The sequence below is a fragment of the Vicugna pacos genome, chromosome 12 (assembly GCF_048564905.1).
Source record: "Vicugna pacos chromosome 12, VicPac4, whole genome shotgun sequence".
Classification (NCBI taxonomy): Eukaryota; Metazoa; Chordata; class Mammalia; order Artiodactyla; family Camelidae; genus Vicugna; species Vicugna pacos.
The window spans coordinates 5,872,834-5,896,875 of record NC_132998.1 but is presented as its reverse complement, the minus strand read 5'-3'; the positions used below and the strand labels follow the sequence as shown (position 1 = coordinate 5,896,875).

Below are 24,042 nucleotides of genomic sequence, written 5' to 3'. Positions count from 1 at the left end.
TAAAATAACGTCTTTATAGAGCAATGCATTCAGAGTACTAACTTAAGATACTCAGAAGACCTGACCCCATGGCTGCAAAATGGAATGAAGGCTCTTCTTGCCAACTGCCTACCTCCTGAATATGAGAATTCTTCCAATTCTAAGCTTCTGGTGGTGGCTTTTACAGCCTGTCTGGGTCAGGGATATAAGACAGGACAGGATAAAAAGAAGGGAGCATGAAGGATATGGACAAGACCTCCAGAGCAAAGGGAAGGACAGTGGGTAAGGAGTAGGGTAGAAGCTGAGGAAGATGAATGAGAGGCTGAGGTGGGACGAGGGGAAGAATGACTGATTAATGGTAAGATTTCTGAATAGCTGAGAAGTCAAAATGGGGGCTTTGGGGAAGAGGCTGGGTAGGGCTACGGGTGGCACTTAGGGCTTCTAAGATGTCTGCAATAGAACTCACTGCCACTGGGGTGTGGAGAAAACTGAGGCTGGTGGGTGGAGGAAAGGAAACAAGACAGAGGCAGAGAACCAGCATGGTCCTGGGTAGGTGGGATTTCTCTTTCCTTTGCTCTCTTCATTGATTACCAAACAACACTGCTACCATACAAAACTGAGAACTGCAAAGATGGATGAAAGAGTAAGAAATGATGGATCTGGTCAGTGGTAAGATCAGTTACAGTAAGGGAAGAGTCATAGTTCAGGAATATGAAGCAGCATTTGTCACCATTTTTTCAAATAAGTAGTAACACACAAAAGACACAAACATTCAAGAGTTACAAGGATAGTATATAGAGTAGTAAGTGTCCTTTCACAACTGCTCCCCAGCTACCTGGATCTCTCCTAAGGATCAACTAGTATTGGATTTCTCGTAATCTTTCCAGAGATCTTTTAAGCATCTATAAGCTTATAGTAAATGTGAACACACATTTTTTTAAAAAAAACCAAATAGAAGTATATTGCAAACATTGCTCTGAAGTTTGCTTTTAAAGTTTTTTCCCACAAATATCATTCTTCAGAAGAGATACTGTTTTTCTTAACAGCTGCATAATATTGCATCGTGTGGCCACACCATAACTTATTTTACCAGTCCCTTACACTGTACCATTTAGGGTGTTTCTGATCTTTTGTAAGTATAAACAATGCTTCAGTCACATTGAATATATCATTATATATTGAATATATCTATAAATATGGTATATCTGGAGTCCAATTTAAAATTTTATAAAATATTGCCAAATTACACTTCAAAAAGTTATACCAATTTATAACCCTACAAGCAACGTATGTCTGCTTATTTCCCAGAATGCAGTTTTCATTTAATAGTCAAACACATATTGAAAGCCTAATATGTATTAGGCACCATGCTAACTACTGGAGGACACAGAGATAAAAGACACAAACCTTGTCAAAAAGGAACTCATAATCCTGTTGGAGAAGCCAGACAAATAGACAATTACAACACAGTACATTTAGTGCACTACAGAGGTACTCATGGAATGCTACAGGAACTCAAGTGTCTAACTCAGACCTAGAAGTTCACAAACTTATGTGATCACAAATACTGGGTGCCTACAAGACCAAAGAGATACAGTGGTGAGCCTGAACTGACCTAATCCTGAGCTTATCATTCTGTGAAGGAGACAGACATTAATCAAAGAGTTACACAATATAGACTGCAATGTAAGGTTGTCAAGGAAGGCTCCCTGGAGAAAGACACATCTGGATTGAGTTTTGAAGGATAAATAGGTACTAGACAAACGTTGGCAGGGGGGCTTTGGGGGCTGGAGGAGGTCAGGGAAAGAATACCAAGGAGGGCATTCTAGGCAGAGAAAGTACGAACAAAAGCATGCTTTCCCCAAACATTTTATAACAGGGACCTATTTATAACAGGGACCAGGGAATCAGTTAATGCTGAAGCACAGGATGCCAGAGGTAGATGGATGGCAGGCAAGGGACTAGGTTATAATATGCCATGCTGACAAATGTGGGTTCTTAGCCTAAGGCAATGAGACACACAAAAAGTTTGAAGAGAATTAACACAGTCAGATCTTTATTTCATAACCATCTTTCTAAAGCAGTATGGTAGGTGAATCAGAAGGGATTACAAGTATAAAGGCAGAAAGGCTAGCCAGGAGGCCATACCCCAGCTGGTTATTTAAAGGACACATCTAAGTTCAGTATGTGTTGTCAGGGTTTGCCCACTCTGAACTAAATCTCAGAACCTGTCTTTTACAGCACTGTTTCCATGCAAAAGATGGTCTGAGTTACAACTGCTGATTCTAAGAATATATCTCACACAGTATAGTAATCGAATTCCCTTTTCCTCAACCTTTCTAGCTCTAGTTCCTAACAGGCACTCCCTTGACAGCGTCAGAAAGATTCTTGGGGAGACTTCCAAGGTGTGAGTTGGGGAAGGCAGGAGAAAGAGCAGAACTTTTAGTGCTATTGAAGGCGCACATTTGTAGAAGGGAGAGAGCTTCTGAACGGTGGCCAAAAAGAATGGAGATGTTGAAGAAGCAGCAGGAGCTCCAGTAGATGGCAGCAGCAGCTCCACCTGCTCTGGCAGCAGCAAAAGGAGTCAGAGGGGAGGCTGGCTCCCCTCCCAGTCTCCCACACAACCTTTTTGTATATCCAGGTGAAGATATTCTTAAACCAAGTGAGTATCCATAAGGCATATAAAACCTATAGTCATCCTTTCTTTTCTGCCTATCTTCAAGAAGTATATGCAACAGGAGTTCAGAACACCACTTAAAATAGTCTCCTGAGAATAGAGTAACTTGGATCCCAAAGTTCATTTAATTATCATCTTCCATATAACATGACAGCACATAATTAAACATTCAACACGTATCTGTCCTGAGGATTTAAAATGCATTGCTGGGTATAGTGGAGGCCAGAAGTATAGCTGGAACAGTGGCAGACTGTCTCCACAAACTCTGGAAGGATGGGTGGGGGGGTATGTGGAATGACAACTCACATGCAAAAGATAACAAAGAAAAGCAGCCAGGACAGAGATCTGGCTGACGGTAAGAGGGAAATAGCAGAAAAGTAGGCAGCTAGAGAACAAAATATTCCAGGGAGTTGTCTGATTTTACTTTATCCCTTTATGTTATAGCTGCTGTCTTAATCGTTAAGGACGACAAGGCCTAGGTGAATTGAATTGTCAAAAAGAATCATGCCTCAAGTTTCCAGACCCTCCAAAATGTTACTGCTATTACTCTTTAAACTAACTTAACTACAATTAGCAGTCTATCTCCTAGGTGTATTATAATAAAGATCAGTCTCACCCCTGGGCAGGAAGAAAAGGATTCATATAATTTGGGCTTGGGAAACAGCAAACTAGTAGTGACCACAGGGAAGAGAACTGGAACAGGTAGGCGAGAGGAGGCTCAGATCCAGGCTGGCTGGGCATCAGAGAAGAGCCCTGCAAGAAGCTGGGCTGGCCCTCTGCTGCCATCCTACCTGCACTGCAGTACGAATTTGGATGGAAAACAACATGGCAACCAACGAGTAAAATTCTTCTTACTTACATTTACCAAGTGGCAAGTTCAGAGACTATTTCTGACCCAGAAAATGCTGACTGCTTTAACACAACCAGGATAAGAATTTAACACTGTGTATAAAGCAAGGCAAATCTAGTTTTAAGAGTTTATTGTGTAAGCCATATACAATCAAGATTAAGACAGCAACTACATAAAAAGATGAATTAAAATCAGACAATGCTCTGAAATATTTTGTTCTCTAGCTGCCACTGTTCGAATATGTCTTTGTATACAGTTTATTTTTTGATAGTTAAAAAAATATCAAAATGTAGCAAGAACCAGTGTAACTCAGATCCAAACGGATTAGGGAGTTCATTCTGTTTTCTTTAGACATCATGTGGACTCTGACAGAAAGGGAAGGAGATATTTCCTGAGAGCTGAAGTTGGGTTTTTAGGGAGAATCACACATTTGTGTACGTGACTGACTTCCCAGAGATGCCCAATGCCCCTGTAGTGACAGTTCTACTCAGGCAGAAGGAGTGTGCGTATGATGCACTTTTAATCCTTACCTGTGTCTCCTGACGCAAACTGGTATCTTCACTCTCTTTCTCAGTTTCTTCCTTGCTTGGAGCCTTAGATATAAACTTGTTTTTGTTTACAGATTCTTCCACCAGTTTTTTTTCTGATTCTTTCATTATTTCCAGCGTCTCTTGAGTAGTGTTACTGCTAGACATCTTCTTCATAGAACGCAGCAGCCTCTATGGACTCCTGAAGAAACATCAGATGCATTACAGAAGGAGTGCGTCCAAACTCACCCGTCTGCAGGACTTGCCCCTCACAGCAACATCTGCAACAGCTTCCCTGGAGCTCAGTAGAGGCATCTTTTGACAAATGCTGCCCCTAGATTAATTTCACTAATTTTTTTTCACAAAAAGCTTTACTGAAGTAAAATAGATATAAACTGCATACATTTAAAATGTACAGTTAAATGAATTATGAAGCATGCATACACCTGGGAAACATCACCACAATCAAGACAGCACATTCATGACCTCCAAAAGTTTCCTCCTGCGCCTTGGTAAGCCCTTCCGCCTCCTCTCTACCAGCCCTAGCCAACCATTGATCTGTTGTCACTACAGATTAGTCTGTATTTTCTAGAATTTTACATCATACATTATCAGTTTACTCAGCATAATTATGTTGAGATTCACCATGATTCAGTTCTAAAGCAATGTAGTATGAGTCCCCTTGTCGCTTTATTTGCCCTCCCTTGTTCCCTACAGAAGTTTGCTCACATTTTCAGCTTGAGCACTCCACAGAGTTAACTCAGGAGACTCTCTTCAGAAAGAAGGAAAATATAAAGCTCTATTCAATACCAGAGAGGATCACTCTCCTTTCCCAAGGGAGAACTTTCAGAGCTACTACAAACCACAACATTGTTACCAGCTTCAAGTGTCTCCCCCATCAAAAAGCAGCAAAATCAGATAACGGTTACAGAATCTTAAATTCTTTCCTTTATCTTAAAGCAAGCTGAAAAGGCAAGAAGAGAACTTTGTCATCTGTCCTTCGAAAGACTGGGTTTCTCCCTGGGGGAAGAGAGAATTTCTCCTTTGCTACTCATTGTCTGGGTTCAGTCGCTCTAGTGCTTCCCAAAGACGCAGAGATTTGTGGTGTCAGGGTGACTAGCTCTTTATCATTTGCTATTGCTACCTGGGAAATGCTGTAACGAAGTCAACACACTAATTCAAGCACACACTCAGAAACAGAAATTAACGCTCCTTACAGAAGTTCATGTCCTCAACCACTGTTGAAGTCAAACACGCTTAGCTTCAACAATGGCTTGTAGAGGTTTCTCCTCACGTGGATTATAAACTGTACTTGAATTGTGAATATTTCTTTCCTTTCTTTAAAAAGATAAGACTGGAAACCCTCCCAGATGTCATGTCTATTCCATGTGACCCTAGAAACCAAGATAAACAATCCTTCAAGAAAACTGTCATACCAGATATTTTTTTCCTCCTTCAAATCAGTTTAGAGGATAAGACCCAAAATGCTCTTGAGAAGCATGGGTAACCTCATACTGGCATACACTTACCTCGCATAGGACTAGATAAATTCCCTTCAAAAGGCCAGAGAGTCATTCATACAATCATAGTCATACAGCTGAATTTAAAGATGAGAATTACTGGAAGAAACTGACTACAAAAGAAAATGGCTGGTTTTTAAAAATTAATTGATTCAGTACTTAGAGGCTTCTATAAAGAGCTATAACCTACAGAGCTCTACGGGCCATTAGCTGTACATGGGAACTACATACACACATATATTGGTTTTTCTTCACTACGGGTAGATCAAGCCTTCGTTCTCTTCAGCTTGAAGGACAGTGAAACTCAGTACGTGCCTTTTCTATACATCTTGGCTGTGAAACGTCAATAAAGATCTGAAATGGAAGAGTTCTTAGACACAACCTCATGGAATCTCCTCTATCCCCCTCAAAGAAGAACTCCTTTCTGTAAGTTCTGAGAGGGGCCTGCATGCCTCTCCTGGAGAACTCCTAGGGCAGGATCATCTCACTATCCCTTTAATAGTCTTACCTGTTATATAGTTGCTTCCTATAATAAGCTATGAGCTGTTTCAGTCTTGATCCTTACTCTGCCTTAGAGTCACACAAAATTAAATTTACTTCTTTTACCATATGATAGACCTTCTATATTTTTCTTTTTCAGGCTTAAATAGCCTTAGATCACTCTGTCAAAGAGAGAAAGTGAAGGGAGGAGAGTAAAGGTATTGGATAAAGGTGGTCAAAAGCTACAAACTTCCAGTTATAAGGTAAGTAAGTTCTGGAGATGAAATACATTATGTGATGACTATAGTTAACAACGCTGTATGTATGGTGTATTTGAAAGTCGCTAAGAGAGTAAATCCAGAAGTTCTCATCACAAGAAAAAAAATTTTTTGTAACTATATGAGGAAATGGATGTTAACTAAACTTATTGCAGTAACCATTTCACAATATATGTATGTCAAATCATTAAGCAGAACTTATACAGAGCTATATTCAATTATATCTCAATAAAAAAAGAGAGATGATATAGAAAAATATAAAGCAGCTGGTTGTTGCTTTTTCCAGGATGGGCCTCAATTACCAAATAGATAATTTGTCAAATCAGAATGACAACTTTGCAGCCCCTCTTCATATGTAAGTCAGAAGAGGCTCAACTATCTGGACACCTAGACTAACTTCATGGTACCCAAGCACTGTTACTCAGCCAAAGCACTAATAAAAAAAACAACTAAACAAAACATGATCTTTTGTAACAGCCACCTGTGGAATGTGGTCACATATTCCAACTTAAGTTGTAGGGAGCCACATGGTTTCCTTCATTCACTGGGAAACAGGAAAACGTGAGCCTTAGGTTCTTTAAGGCATCCATAAAACAAACAGTGACTAATGCCCTCACTTTTAAGAATTTTGACAGTCATTTCCACTGAGACTACTGGCCTCTTAAAGGGCTGTATAAAACAAAGCAGTTCTTCCTCTGAGGAAAAAGGAAGCAGCAGTCAAGGGAAAAGCACAGCAGTGCACCTCACCAGCTGCCCATCCAGAGCTCCCCTTGCTCCCACATTCAGTCTTGTCCAGATTTTCTTTTGGTGTGGCTGAGGACACGTGATAAGAGAAGGAAGGTAATCCTATCCCCGAGCCCTAGGAGGTGGATCTTAATTAACTAGACTAATCGTGGTAATTCTGTTTCCTTTTTGTGACTGGGTTAGGAAGGGGCAAGAGACTCGATCATCACCAGTAAGACACAAGAGACCTTGCTGGGTGGGTGGCTTTAAAGAGAAGCTTCCCATTGCGTTTAGGGAAAAAAAAAAAAATGGCCACTAGAAAAATGGTTATCTGCTGAAGGCAGTCTTTTGTGCAGATGAAGCCTGGACTGCAACAACCTGCCAACAGATGGAAAGTGGTGGAGCAGAGAGATTAAGCCAGTAATGACAGGTCAGAGTATTACTATTCTAGAGTCAAGATCTATCAGGAGATATATGGAGCTCAAAACTGTATTTCTTGAGCTAAGGCTCTCTTTTGTTCTCTAAAATGACCTTTAACTACAGTCATTTCCAGCCCTGCAATCTAATGCAGAAGCCTCTCCTTATTCTCGGGGCATAATAATTCCTGGAAACTATTTTTTCTGGGCCCAAACAAAGACAAAAGTTGTAGCCAACGGACAAGACAATTTATTAGGAGGGAAAAAATAGTTTAAGGAACAAGAATAAAGCCAGCAGATGAGGGTTAAAAGGCAGAGAAGTAATTTCCACTCTGGATGGTTTACTTAGTACAATATAGAGAGGAAATTAAGGATTCAGGAATTTTTTGGTGGGAGAAGAAAAAACAAACTATTTCATACGTAACTTGACTAGAACAAAGCAAGACAAGAAGCTCCCGGGAGAGCCTAGATGTGTGCTTCCCTCCAACCTACCTGTGCACATTGTACCTTTCATCTGGGCAAAAAGCACAATTTTAAGGCAGAGTGTCTCCTGAGGATAATCAGTGCCTTAAAGCTGCGCAGAGGGGACTGTGAGAGCAGAGGGCAAAGAGAGGGAGTGAGGAAATAGGATGATACAGGGGAGGATGACTGGGAGCCAAGATCTGGCAATTTTTTCAGGGAGAATACTGCATATTCCCTATACATTTTTTGACTGCCAAGGTAAGTACCTTCCAGCGCACAGTGAGACTATATATCCTTCCATCAACGCTATAAACAACTTTCTAGGCATTGTACCAAAAAGAATATATTATGCAGGGGACACCCAGAGACAGTAGGGTAGTTTCATTTTCTCTCTTTTCATCCATGGCCAAGTAGAGAGAACACAAGCAAGAAGACAATAGCTAGAGGCTAAAAATTCTGACTTACCCTGTGGTGAAATCCCTGTAAACTTTCCAGTCCTTTTCTAATTTATATGTCAAGAGTAAATTACTCCTAAATTGATACTCATATTAAGAAAATATTTAAAATCTAGGGCCTCAGGAGAATGGATAAACTGTGGTATATTCGTATAATAGAATACTAGTCAACAATTAAAGACTGAACTTTTGGTGTCTGCTTTCCCCTGAGGACACAAGATCAAGTAAGAGGATCTATTCTTGAGCCCTAGGAGGTGACTCTTTATTAGTTAGGCCAACACTGGTAATTCTGTTTCCTTTCTGTGATTTGTTTGAGAAGAAACTAGTGATTCAGTTATCACCAGTGAGACATGATGGGACCATGCTGGATATATGCTGACGTACACAAAAACATGGATGGATCTCAAAACTGTATGGTAAGTAGAAGAAAGTGATCTCCTTCCCAAAAATCATGTACTATATTAAGTCCATTTATATGAAATTCAAAAACGGGCAAAACTAACCTACAGTGGTTTAAATTAGAAAGTGGTTGCTTAAGGTTTGGGGGTAAAAGATTGAAAAGAGACAAAAGGGATCCTTTAGGAGTGATGGAAATATTCTATTTTGTTTGGGGTAGCGGTTACATGGGTGTATACAACTGTCAAAACTTATTAACTGATTAAGATTTGTGCATTTTATTGTATGTTACTTAAACACACACACATACAGAAAAAAATCCCCTTAGGAGTCAATACAGTGGGGACAAAACATCCATAGGGTTAAAATGACAGGCTGAAAACAAAACAAAACTGTCTAGGTGCTCAGGATGGCAAGCCAATTCTTACACTCTCAGACACTGGAGTTAGGAGAAAAAGAAAAAGCATTAGTGGTTACTGAGCATGATTATGAACCTGCTGCTTTATGCACTTCAACTCACACCCACCAAGAGTAGTGGAAGAATGTGCCCAAAGTCACACCACTACTAAATGACAGAAGCAGGCCCAAACTCTAGTGCTGATGCTAAAATCTGCATTCTTTCTATGACTTTGATTATTGTTTCTATTCATTATTTTAATACTCACAAAACTCTTTGTTAGGGCATTTTCTCAGATGAAGAAACCAAAGCTCAGAGGAATTAAGTAACTCTCCTAAGTTAATACAAGGCTGACCCCAAAGCCAGAGTTCTACGTGTCCCAAGGTAGATATTTAGGAGAGTTCTGGGACGTGAAATACGGGATGGGAGGGGTGCCTAGATCCGAGGCTTCTCTTCAGAGAGTGTCAGCGGGAGATATATTTTGGGGACCAAAAATTAGGCTTGTAAACTCTCCCATTTTTCCCTTAATCTGGGTCACCCCTCATGACTTTAGATTTTTTATAGTTCATATAGAGTATCTTATTTGGTCTTCTCAAGGTATAAAATACCTCCATTTTACAAATAAAATCCATTATTCAGCACCATACAGTCTGTACAGGGAGCCAGATTCAAACCCAGGTATTCTTGATCCCCAAATCCCATGTTCTTTCCACTATAGTGCCCAAAACAGGACAGAAAACAAAAACTTTATGATAACTGCATGCCTGAAAAAGTAAATGAGTCAACTAATTGCCCTTGGGAGAAGAACAGGAAAGAAGGCCCTACGAGTTGTGAGAGATATGGGTCCAACACTCTCTTCTCTTCAAGAGAGAAAGCAGAATATGGAGGAAATGGAGTGTAAAGTACTTATGTAACATTTAAAGCTATAGTTATGTGATGGTCACCAAGTCCTTGAAGGATTTCAGAAGTCAACTGTCATAGGTTTCACTAGCACTAGGCCAAGAAAAATAACAACAATAATAATAATTGTGCCAATTTTCTAAATCAGAGAAGCATGAGAAAATCATTCTGCTCTATAAATGCAAGCAAAAGAATTCACTGGTGTGTAAGGAAGGCCACAGGAGTTGGCTGACGTCCAGAGCAATTCCTTGGGCAAAGTAAAGAGAGAAACAAAATTAAAATGTTCTGGATGTGTGCCCTCTTTCTTTGCTCAGTATCTCTTATGGCTGTACTTGTCCTGAAATAAGGACTACAGGTGCTTTGATCAATGGACTGAAGTGTCAGCTGGGCTTCATTACAGTTTCTATCAGTTTCTCTACATTCTAGGCCAAAAATACCCATTTTACTTCCTTGAGCGAAACAGAACAAATCAAATTTCCTTCTCTTTCAAATGAAGGGCAGCAGTGCTCAAACAACGAGCACCTCTGCTGCTTGCATTTCTTTAGCTTTATCATAGTAATGCCACTTTATCATAGTAATGCCACTTTATCATAGTAATGCCACGAGGAAGTATCACAGAATCTTAGGGATGGAAAGGACCTTAAAAGTTCACACCGCCTTTTCCCACGCCCTGGCAAAATTGCTCCCAACTCAACCCAGACAAGACATTCTGGGAAACTGCTTTTAAAAATCACAATTCCCCTACTGTTTATGGCATTTCAAGATGCTTTCTATTGTAACTTAAATGCCATATGGCTAAGCCTTTATTGGAGGCCTCACCTGTTTTGGGGGGAGGAAATCTAAGCCAACAATTTAGTATTAAAAGAAATCTTTCAAAATCTAAAACTGAATGTGAGTCTGGCCAGAGAAGTAAGATAAGAACAATCTAATTTCATATGAAGGAACTGGAAACCTTTATGAATCATTATTCCTTAAGCCTCTATTGCAAAGGAGAGCCTGCTATTTATTCCCCAATATCCAGTCACCTCTTCCTCAGCACAACTCTTGATTTTTAGCTGGGCACATGGCTGCCTGTGAGAAAGCTACACACATCTGAACCTTCACTGTAGCTAAAAATGAGTATGTGACTAGGTTCTAGCCCATGGGAAGTGAAGAGAAGTAGTGTTATATGTTGAACTGTGTCCCCTCAAAATTCAAATGTTGAAGCCCTAAGCCTCACCACCTAGAACTTCAGAATGTGAGTATATTTGGAGACAGCACCTTTAAAGAGGTGATTCAATTAAAACGAGGCCTAATCTGACTGATACCTTTATAAGACAAGCAAACTGAGACACACAAAGATATACCAGAGATATGTGGGCACACAGATGAGACCACGTGAGGACACAGTGAAAACAAGGGCATTAGGAAATCCAGGGGAGAGGCTTTGGGAAAAATACAGCCTGCTGACATCTTGATCTTGGAACTTCTAGCCTCCAGAACTGTGAGAAAATAAATTTCTGTTGTTTATGCCACCCAGTTTGTGGTGTTTTATTACAGCAATCCTAGGAAACTAATACAAGTAGTAAATACAACTTCTATGAAGTAACCTTGCAGGAAGTGGATGGCCCTTCTCTACTTATCCCTAATTCTTGCTGCCATGAATGTAGAAGTAAAGGCTGGCACTTTAGCAACCATCTGGTTCTGTGAGATGATACTAGGATTGAAAACCATAGACAGTGGGGCAACAAGAAACCTGGGTCATTGACTAGACCTGCCCTGGACTGGACTGGCTACCTCTGGATTTCCTGAATGTGAGAGAAAAATACACTTCTATCTTGTTTAAGACACTATTTAAATTTTGCTGTATATATATATTAAAAGCACATACATGCACTCTAAATAATAATAATAATGGTGGGAACAGTCCTCAGCTCCTATAAGCAAGGAATCCAGTAGCAACAATCTGGAGTTTGTATATATTTGGGAGTGAAGAGGTAAAATAAGGGAAAGTTGGTACTTTTATGGAGGATATACAAGCATCACCCTTGTGCCCTAATGCTACCTCTGCTGCAAGGAAAAGGCTGAGCATTACTGAAGGATGGGCTATATCATCAAAACAAAGAACATTCCATCTCCAGAGTGTAAGAGGCAGCAAGCATGTTACAGTGGATAAGTTTATGGACTTTGTAGTTTGACAAGAATTTGGTTATAAGACTAATGTTTCCACAACTTATTCATCATGTAACTAAGCCTTGGCCTCCTCAGCTGTAAGATTAGACATGATACACATCTGACAGGGTCACTGGAAAATCACGAGATAACAAATGTAATGTGCCTGCACACAGCAGATGCTCAAGTAAACATTAGTTCCTCCTAATCCTATTCCACAGTAAGAAGGGAAAGATAGTCGGAGACCCCTTTTCTAGGCTGTTCAGTATTGTTAGTATCTTAGACAAGACAGAAGTGTATTTTTCTCTCATGTTCAGAAAATCAGCACTGTTTTTCTCTTACAAACAAACACATTTCCACTCAGAATTGGCATCCTGGGTACACCCCTTTCCCAATCAGTACTGAACCCACATTACTCTGTGCAAGTGAGATTCTTGCCTATTTTAATGAGAATCAGACAATAAAAGATTGCAAGAAAAAAAAAAGATAAGAATTCTATTTACCCCTTCAGTACTTGAGTTCCTATTTTTCTTGGTATTTTGGTATTTTAAGAAATGCTTTTAAAAAGTCAATTTAGGTAAATGCTTCTTTCAAAAGGAAGAAGTCCAATGTTTGATACAGCTCTAAGCATAGGCCTAAGGCAAGAGAGAAATCACTGAAGAGTGGTTGGTTCCTTCAGACACATTAGCCATGATGACTGGTCAGGTGTTTAAAGACCACACAGTGTTTGATGGCTCAGATCCCAAGGAGGCCTCACTTCTAGAATGTTTATCATTGATCACTTTATTGTGTACACAGAGCTAGACACTTTACAAGTAGATATTATCATTCTCCTTTTATAGAAGAGTAAACTGAAGACCAAAATGATCAGGGAGCAAATCCTGTTTACTCTAATTTGAAAATATAACCAAAATCTGATGACTCCCTACACTTCCACTGCTACTACCCTGGTCTAAGCCGCCATCTCTCTTGTCTGATAGCCTTCTAACTGGTCTCTTGCTTCCAATCTTGCTTCCCTTAAGTATTTTCTAAACATAGCAGGCAGAGTAGTTGTGTAAAAACATTTTCAGATCATGTTATGCCTTTGCTCAAAACGCTTCAATGGTTCTCCACCTCACTCAGAGCAAAAGCTAAAGTTCTTAAAATGACTTATATGACCTTAAATAATCTGACAAGTTTGCCTTCTGACCCCATCTCTCTCTCTCTCTTCTCTCTCTCTCTACTTATTTTTTTTTACCCCATCTCTTACTATTTCCCCAGTGTATGCAGTTCCAATCACACTGGCTCCTCCTATGCCCTAAAACCACTTTAGGGTAATTGCTTTTACTGTTCCTTCCTTCTGCCTCGAATGGTCTTCTCCCAGATAACAGCATGGCTTGTTTGCTCAGTCTTTTCAGGTCTTTATCCAGAGATGGTATCTGAATAAAGACCTGAAAAAATTGACCATCTCTGGGAGCCTCTTTCTGGTCACAATAACTAATATTACAAACCCCCAAATACTTTCTATCCTATTTTTCTAAGGCATCCCTAACAAAAAGTTACTCAATCAGATACCAAACAGACTTTGCTCTTCTTTGCTTAACAGATAAACCTGAAGTTTGGTTTTATTCCTCTGAGACAGAAGGTGATGGTATAATGAGAAGCTCACATCTCACTCATAGAGACTCGAATAGTTCAAAGAAGGGGAACAAACTCATGGACCTCTAGAGGTTTCTGTCAATCCTTCAAACCTGTAAACAGCCAAGCATGGAAACACTGGACAAGAAGAGAATAAGATCTACCATGATTTCTCAAGTATCCCTAACATAAAATGTAAGAAGAAAAACAAAACACTCTTGACTTTTTTCACTTACATGATCTAGAAGGGGAATTTTCTTTGTATGAATGAATCATTCTCAGTCTCTAAAGCAATAAGGTACAGGAGAGATACATGTCATGATCTGCTATGACAAGGAACTAACACTGAGTTAAGTGAAATCTCCCAGATGTATGGCAATAAATATGAACAAGCTAGAGAAGTGAAGACAGAGAACTCAGAAGCTACTCCCAGCTAATCCTCTAAGTCCAGATCAAATGGTGTGCAAATATAACACTGACAGGGACTACCATATTGAAGTGGAAGGGAAAGATGGAAAAACAAGGAAGGAAAAAGCAGCCAATGTCTGACTCAGCTCTAAAGCTACCAAAATAAGCAAGGCAGCTTCAGATATAAAGACAAATCTCCTCTGGTCTAGACAGCCAGAGTTTGACTTAGACTTGGCATAAGCCCAAATGACTGCAGCAGCAGCTCAATTCAAACACAGGTGATAGGTATTTCCCACCATATCTTTTCCCAATCAAATCAAAGTAAGAAGATAATATATTATTACATTGTTTATATTAAACAACAAATTTTCAAAGAGAAGAGAAAACTACCTTATACCATTCTTGAAATATTTTACTTCACAGCTCTATATACAGTTACAGTATTAATGTCATATATCACTGAGTAAATGAATTCTGCAAGGTTAAATGATGATGTATTTATGTTCTAACTGCTCATTGGCCCCTGGGTCAGCCAATCTGATCCAAGACTCCATGGCAACAGGCTCTATCACTAAGAGCTACAAGATGAGATTCCCCTTGCCTTCTCTCCTCCTCCTTCTCTCTCTCTCTTCTTAAATAAAGCATTTTCCACAGAAACTGCTGCAAATACTGTCAAAGAATAATCTCTTCAGACAAATAAGAAATGCTGCCATTCTGATATACTAAAGATGAATATTGGGGGAGGGGGGAGTGAAGAGCAATGACAATGAATCCATGCAAATAACAAGGGATCCCCAAAACTCCAGAGAACTTCCCTTATTTAATTTCAAAGGAGAAATTCAGGAATTCTTGAACTGTGAAAAAGTATCACTAGGATAAATTGTGGGATTAATGTAAGGAAAATGCTGCCCATATGAAATTCCAACACTGAAGCTTCCCATGCCACAATATACAGAGAAAGCTAAACATTTTAAGACTGCTAACCTTTGTAAATTTCCCATAACTTTCTTTGAAATGTTGACATGATAATCAAAACTCGCAGACCTCAGGCTCTTATTCTCAATATTCTCAAACCAGTCAGCTCATACAGTTCCTGTAATTCTATGATGTCTGTCCTCTTTTCTACACTCCTCTCCCCCACCACCCTCCACTATGCTTAGAGAAAAAATTGCTATGTCTAAAGGAAATACAGCAGTTCCCCCCACCCCCTTTTTGCTTTTCATGGTTTCACTTACCCATGGTCAACTGTGGTTCAAAAATATTAAATGGAAATTTCCAGAAATAAGCAATACTTAAGTCTCAAATTGCACGCTATTATGAATAGCATAATAAAATCTCGTGCCATTCTACTCAGTCCCACCTAGGAAAGGCATCATCCTTCTGTCCACCGTATCTTGCCTGTTAATTACTTTGTAGCTTCTGGTTAACAGATATTGAAAGTGCTTGTGTTCAAGTAAGCCTTATTTTGCTTTAAAATGGGCCCAAAGTGCAAGTAGTGATGCTGGCCAATATGGATATGCCAAAGAGAAGCCGTAAAGTCTTCCTTTAAGTAAAAAGGTGAAAGAAAGTTCTCAACTTAATAAGGAAAGGGAAAAAAATCATATGCTAAGGTTGTTAAGAATGAATCTTCTGTGAAATTGTGAAGGAAAAAGAAATCTGTCCTAATTTTGCTGTTGCACCTTAAAATTAAAAAGTTATAGCCACTATGCATAAGTGCTTAGTTGAGAGAAAAAAAGGCTTTAAATTTGTACAAGAAGATATTTTTAGAGAGACCATATTCACAAAACTTTTATTACAATATTCTAATTGTTCTATTTTAATATCAGTTATTGCTGTCAATCTCTTAATGTGCCCAATTTATAAGTTAAGCTTTATCATAGGTATGTATGCGTAAGAAAAAGTATAGTACAGGGTTTGGTACTATCCAGGTTGCAGTAGATACTGGGGGGTCTTGGAACATATCCCCTGTGGATAAGGGGCAACTACTGTAATACATTGGCTCATCACATTCCACATGCCCATTCCTTCCCCTTCAGCTGTAGATCTCCTTGAAGCAAAGAGGAAACAAGATAATTAAAAAGTAGATAAGGAGACTACACCAAAAAAACCCGTCCTTCTCCCCAGTGGTGCTCATTAGCATTCTAAAATCCACCTGATGTGTTACAAGGTAGTCTCCTTTCCTCACATGCTTTTTGCCAATAACTGATGAGTATCTCTGGCTGCAACAAGCAACTTTGGTCCCCATCTTCTGGCACATAGTGGTAAGTGAATACTAAGCAGTAGACATAATCTGAGATATCAGGGTCAAAATTAGCTTGGAAGCTGTACATTTTCATCTGGATCACATTATTGTGCTGTTTTGTTTTAACAGTAGTAAACACATAAAAATTACCACTTCGATAATTTTTAGGTGTCTATTTCAATAGTATTAAGTATATATTATTGTGCATTATAGAAGAAAAAATGGTCTTAGGCACAAAAGTCATGGTATTAAGAGACTATAGTCATTTCTTCTATGACTATTTACTAAACATGTATTTATTGTACAAGTCACATACTAAGAACTACAGTGATTATAAAGAATAAACAGGAATATCTGATATTACTGCCCAGTAAAAACAGCTACTGACATGTGTATTTCCAGTATGTTTCTCACACGCTGAAAGTAGTTTCTTGTATGCACATCTCGGTTCCCAAGTAAGTCCAAAGTAGGTGGACGTCTACATCTCGCACCAAGTTCCAAGGAGCTCATAAGGGCAGACTAATATGAGAAGTAATAAACAGAAGTCCAGAAATTCCTAGAACAGAGAAAACCTCTTCTGTTTCAAATTTTCTAAGAATTCTTAAGGAGAAAACCCAGAAAAGGGGGTAAAAGCGACTTGTAGCAGGACTCATAAATTACATCAAAGCTAAAAAAATTTGAAAAAGTCACTGCAAAGAAAACCACTACTGGGCCTCTCTCTACACTGGTTTCCTGTACACCTTCATAAGAGAACAACAAAACATTTCACTCTGGCCCTACAACCTTTTGGTTTTTTTTTTTAAATATGCTGGGCCAGTACATATAGAAGGACAACATCTTCACTGACCTCAGAAGGACAAGAAGTTGCATAAAGAGGATATTTTCTCAGTGATGTTGCCTCCCAGTATGGAAAGGACGCTAATCATAGGAGGCGATCTTCCTCAGTATGCGGCAGTCATTTATTAAGCATTTACTGTACTCCCAACACTGTGTGTAGGAATTTACATGACATCATCTATCTTCACTTTAACACATTCTGAAATTTTACTTTCAGATACTAACAGTAAGGATTTTATTAGAAAAGTACTATATAGGCTTCTTTGTATTTATAGAAAACACATATAAGCAGAAAAGAAAAATCATTCATAATCTGTAACTCAGAGATAACTGAGATTAGTAACAGGAATGTTTTGAGATATGCTTTTCTAAACTTTGTTTCCATATTTGTATGGAATTTGTATCCATTTGGATATGTCTCCATATCTAGTAGTATTCATGTAATTTACATTATATAAAACATTTTATAACATGCTTTTTTCTATTACTAGAACTGTGACCGTCTCCCCCATTATCAATTACTTTTAACAAAGTTATGTTAATAGCTATGTAATATTCTACTACATACATACACCACAATTTAACCATTTCCCTCTTACTGGATATTTAGGAAGCTGTTAATTCTTTATAATAAAATAATTTTGTGATGAGTATCTTTATTCACATTTCTCATCAACTTCCTAAAATAAGTATGTTCAAGAGTTTTAGAGATAAAAATTTCCCCCTAGTTCACTCCAGTTAATAAAAGCAAGACCAGTCACACTATCTAATTAGTGTTTCTCAACTATTCCCCCAGCAACGTATAATTTCCACTTAGCGTATCCCATGGTAGTGCCTGGATTTTAAGGGCATTCACCTGGGCAGTGCTTGCTTTTTATTTTTCTTCAATTCATGTCCTCCTTTTTAATAATATTAACTCTCCTTCCCTATGTATTCCACTGGAAAAGATATGTACCCTGTGCTTCTTAAAACTCACTGGCCTCAGAAAATTAATAGGGAGGAAAGAATAAAACTTTATACAAGGGGGTATTTTCTTTGCTATTATTGTTACACACATTACCAGCTCTTACCAGTGCACTGTGGTAGTTTAGAGAGCAATCTTAAAGGGGAAGTCTCAAAAACCACAAAAGAGTAACACTCAAGTCTTTAATATGAAATTAAAAGGTAAAGGGTCATGGAGAAATTGGATATTTTCATATTTGTGACTTGGCACTTGGTTCATTAAAGATTCTAGATTTTTTTAAGCTAGTGAATTTAAGGAGTCTTGATACATAGGCCCTCATATTAATCTTATACACTCACAAATATATGGAGGAAACACCACCACATCAATTCAGAGAAAAGTAGAGGATACGAAGTTTGAGGTAGACACCAAAGGCAAGTGTCCTAAAGTTCTTAAAGTAGATCAGAACCAATGGAAGAAAGTAAAAAGTAAAGCAAAACAAAACAAAACAAAAAAACCCAACCAACCATCACCTATAGAAGTCAAAAAATCAATGATGGCCAAAAAAAGAAAAACAGAGCAGTTAATCTGAGGGAAGGCGTTTGTAATTTGGTCTATAAGCATCAAATTAGAAAAGATACTTCCGAAGAGGATCAATAGTGTCAATTTTAAGCTTAAATATTTAGATAATACTTATATCCATTTTAAAAACTCAACAGCCTATATGATTTAAACATCTCTTTTAGCTTCCTCAAAAATTACAGGTGATCTGAAGATATAAATGGTATATTCCTGTTTAATTTCTAAATATTAATAATAATGGCTAATGCTAAGTAAGCCTTTAAGATGACCAGGAACAATTTTAAAAGCTTTACATGTATTAACTCTTTTAATCCTCAGAACAACCCTAGCAGGTGAATGCTATAATCATAATCATTTCATATATTTTACATACAAGAAATAAAGAGGTTAAGTAATTTGTCCGAGGTCACAGAACCAGCAATTGGCATAGCTGGGATTTTTAACTCGGGCAGCCTAAATCCAGAGTCCAGGGATTTAGCTACTATGTATACTTTCCCAAAAAAGAAGCTCCTAACAGGCTATATAACAGTGGGTGTGGGTGGGCTAGGAGAGGAGAATATTGGAGAGAAGTACTTATGGTAACTTTTAGGAACAGAAAAAGTCCCTATCAATTTTGCCAGAAAGCTCTTCCCACATATATCACATTTTTAATTATCCCAAATAAAGTGATGCTAAACACCTTTTGTAAAAAACATTTTTAATCTCTTCCTTCTCCTTAAAAAAAAAAAGTGAAAAAAGGAAGGATAAAAAGAAACAAATTTTAATTCTCCAACAGCTTTCAACAGCTTTTCTTTCCTTGACCTTTTCTAAAACCTTGATGGTTAGAAAACAAAGATTTAAAAAGAAGGTATTGTCAGTTGAAATTAAAAGATCTCTTAGTAATTTTTCTATTGCTAATGAGTGAAACATTTAAGAAAGACTTTAGTTCTACCCAACCCACTCCCAAATGGAAGGAAAACCAAGTTAACAAAACCATCATCTTTTAACTTCACAGCAGTTTTCTTCCCCCTCAAAGGCTATTCCTGTCCTAGTTGCAGACGGGGGAACTGCTCCCAGTGACGTCAGAGCAGTCTCCCAGCAACAATTAATGAGGGTTGTCCACCACAGGGGTTTCCTGAAAAGCTAGCAAGAAATTACCCACATATTTGCTGCAATATCTAAATGCAAGGATGCAGTGGAATTTCTCTTAACCCTTACATCTCCAGTCTCTGGCAAGCTTCTAAATAGTTTATTCTTCCAGAATGCTCTTGGTTTACCCTAGGATTGTCTTTCTTTTTCTTCCCCCAACTTCTTTCCAAATAAAACTAGAATTTTGTTAGTTTGAAATATTTATGGCTGTAATAAATATTAATAAAATTGAACTACCATAAAGATAGGACTGCATAACGTAAGCTAAAAAGCAGATATTACTTTTTTCCCTTCACACACAGAACTTACAATAAATGAAAGCATAAAACAGAAAAGAATATCAGGATAGAAAATAAACCAGCAAGTTCTTAAAGGCACTTTTTGACATATGTGATCTAAACACATCCATGGACAAACTTAAAATATTCTTAGCTTCTGACACAACATTGTAAAATGACTATAACTCAATTAAAAAAATGTTAAAAAAAATATTCCTAGGCTCTAGTCTACTGAATTTTTCACACTGGCCTCTGCAGGCAGCCCTCCAGAGATCAGTGTTATTAAAATGGAGTTGCATAAAAAGGAACTGGAAGCCCAAACACTTAATACAAAAAAAGGTAAGTTAGGTTCACAACTAAGAGTATAACAATTTCTTCCTAAAGCTTTGTTTTAGCTCCATACATTCAAAATGAGAGTTTTACTCTAACTACAGTGGCAGGAATTTTATATAACCACCTATTTTTGAAATCTGAGAAACAGCACCTGCTCTGTTTCTCAGGGCAGAAAATTTTTTAATTCCAAAACCCAACCTAGAATTACTCATGGATGCTAGGTTCCAGAAACTTGTTTATAAGCCCCCTTTTATCTCATATTTAGAAAAAGCAATTAAATAAAATTCATTAGCAGCAGGACATACAGGGTTAATTCAAGCAATCTGCTTCAGCAATCCTGACTTTGGCCTCAGCCTATTTTAAAAGGAAACAAATAAAATAGCATCCCTATCATTAACAACATCCCACTTTGGCTTCAGCTCTGTTCAGTGGTAGCCAGTTACCATCAAGGCATAGATGGGAGAACGCACCGCTTCAGATGGATTTTTCATCTTCCTTTTCTCTGCCTCCTCCCTCTTAGAAGAAAAAGACTGCAAACAAAATCACTACGTCACTGGAGGTAGAGGGAATCCCATCTCTGCACTCTTTAGAATCCAAGGCCACCAAACAAAAACAAACCAATTATAGGAAACAAGCAAGCAATCCAAAATAAAAGGCAAGTAAACACGCAGGAAATTCTTAAGACAATCTCAACACATCAAAAGGCATGTTTCATGAAAAAGGTTGAACAAATTCCTCCTAAGATATGAATAATCAAAAAAGCCTCCTAGACACAGCAAAAGCGACATGTTTCTTATCACAGTTGAAGACTAGAGGACAGTTATGTAAAGACATAGGACAGAAAGACATATTCACCAACAGGGTGTGGACAGCTGTAGAATGACACAGTGAAGGATATTTATAGGGGATTCCCTGCTTCCTGCAATGTGCGTCAACAGCATCACCAAAGAGAACAGAAATCACCACTATCCTCATAAGCTAAATCTGAATGAAGCATTGCTTGAAATAGGCACAGAAGAGGTAGAATTTGACTACAGGAAAAGTTTTAGCAAACCTAATTTTTAATAATGTTTTAAAGATAAGAAACAAACAGAAATACCCACAAAAGCCTCACAAACTTAACACCTGAAAATTATCTAATTTCCTAGTGTGTTTTATATAGTTACATTGGTATAAAAGACATCTATCTTTCTAGCTTCTTCCCTACCCAGTCTGTGGAGTTCAAGGACTTTTATATAAAGAAAGAAAATTATCCAAAACTCACCCCAGATGGATCTGCACTTAAACCAACAGCGAGCTCACACTATTAATGGAGACCTCATTGTAAGATTCTGTTCTGTCGGAATTTTGCCGGAAGAAATTCCTCCTGGGAAACCTGTGCCTCGTCCCCCCCACTGCCCACAGTCCCCTCCCACCCCCTTCACCCTTGAATGAAACGCTACTGATCCTTGCGGCAGCGTCTCTAGCAAGCTAATTGCTCTGACAAGCAGCTCTGAAGCAGACCACGGCCCAGCTGTTGAGAGGGATGTCACCTAGAGCTCTGCCAACAGTCACAGTTACAGGCGCGCGCGCACAAGCATGCAGACACACACACACATACACACACACACACACACACACACACACACACACACACACACACAGAGGCTGCAAGAGCACCCCTCCCACCTCTTCTTCTCACTCTCATTCAAGTACTTCAGTGAGATGCCTGCCTCCACACTGCTCTGAGGATAGTTTTTAAAGGCACAGCACCAGGTCCTTTCTGCTACATATGCTGAGAAGCCAAAATAGAGTTTTATCAGAGAAGAATAACAAATCGGGGATGAGTATTTAATTACAAGTTCCTTTTTAAATTTACTTTGCCTTTTTCTCACCTGCAAAATAACTGAGGCCAGAGAAGTGGTCTTTGCCTAAAAAGCCACTGGGCTGGACTTTGGAAACTAAGGCCAAATCTAGTTACAGAGAATTTTCTTTCCAGCAAGCTTGCTTGCTTGATTTTTGCTTTTCAATTACCTTTTTTATTTTTTAATTTTTTAAATTAATTTATTTTTTAAAATTGAAGTATAGTCAGTTTACAATGTTGCATCAATATCTAGTGTACAGAATAATGTTTCAGTCATACATATAGATACATACATTACTTTTCATATTCTTTTTCATTATAGGTTACTATAAGATACTGAACATAGTTTCCTGTGTTACAGAGTATAAACTTGTTGTTTATCTATTTTATATATAGTAGTTAGTATCTGCAAATCTCGAACTCCCAATTTACCCCTTCCCACCCCCTTTCCCCCTGGTAACCATAAATTTGTTCTCTATGTCTGTGAATCTGTTTCTATTTTGTAAATAAGTTCATTTATGTCTTTTTTTAAAGATTCCACATATGAGTAATATCACATGGCATTTTTCTTTCTCCTTCTGGCTTACTTCACTTAGAATGACAATCTTTGGGTTCATCCACATTGTTGCAAATGGTATTATTTTATTCTTTTTTATGACTGGGTAGTATTCCATAGTATATATGTACCACAACTTCTTTATCCAGTCATCTGTCAATGGACATTTAAGTTGTTTCCGTGTCTTGGCTACTGTAAATAGTGCTGCTGTGAACATTGTATCTTTTCGAATTATAGTTCCCTCCTGATATATGGCCAGGAGTGGAACTGCTGGATCGATCATATGGTAACTCTATTTTTAGTTTTTTGAGCAATCTCCATACTGGCTGCATCAAACTACATTCCCACCAACAGTGTAGAAGGGTTACTTTTTTCTCTACACCCTCTGCAGCATTTATCATTTGTGGACTTTTTAAAGATGGCCATTCTGACTGGTGTGAGGTGATACCTCATTGTAGTTCTGATCTGCAATTCTCTTATAACTAGCAATACGGAGCATTTTTACATGTGCCTATTGGCCATTTGTATGTCTTCACTGGAGAATTGCTTGTTTAGGTCTTCTGCCCATTTTTGGATTGGATTGTTTGTTTTTCTGTTATTAAGTTGTATGAGCTGTTTGTATATTCTTGAATTAAGCCCTTGCCAGTTGCATCATTTGCAAGTATCTTCTTCCATTCCGTAGGCTTTTTGTTTTGTTTATGGTCTCCTTTGCTGTGCAAAAGCGTATACATTTAATTAGGTCCCATTTGTTTATTTTTGCTTTTATTTCTATTGCCTGGGTAGACTGTCCTAGAACATTGTTAAGATTTATTTCAGAAAATGTTTTGCCCATGTTCTCATTTAGGAGGCATATAGTATCTTGTCTTATGTCTAAGTCTTAAGGCCATTTTGAGTTAATTTTTGTGTGTGGTGTGAGGGAGTGTTCTAACTTCGCTGATTTACATGCAGCTGCCCAGTTTTCCCAACACCACTTGCTCAAGAGACTGTCTTTTCTCCATTGTAGGGTCTTGCCTCCTTTGTCAAAGATCAATTAACTGTACATGTGTCAGTTTATTTCTGGGCTC

At 38.3% G+C, this 24,042-nt stretch overlaps 1 protein-coding gene across 12 annotated transcripts in view; it reads right to left on the bottom strand.

Annotated features, from left to right (window-relative positions):
- The window catches only part of R3HDM2 (R3H domain containing 2), a 125,623-nt gene that overhangs the window by 38,341 nt on the left and 63,240 nt on the right, over positions 1-24,042 (bottom strand). For 11 of the 12 annotated variants that reach the window (XM_072972541.1, XM_072972544.1, XM_072972546.1 and 8 more), the window contains exon 3: positions 4,037-4,235. In XM_072972541.1, coding sequence (XP_072828642.1) covers positions 4,037-4,210 — 174 coding nt within the window. In that variant the 5' untranslated portion in view covers positions 4,211-4,235. Of the gene's footprint in view, positions 1-4,036; positions 4,236-16,866; positions 17,014-24,042 lie in introns of those variants that run through there. The other variant, XM_072972543.1, reaches the window with a different exon arrangement.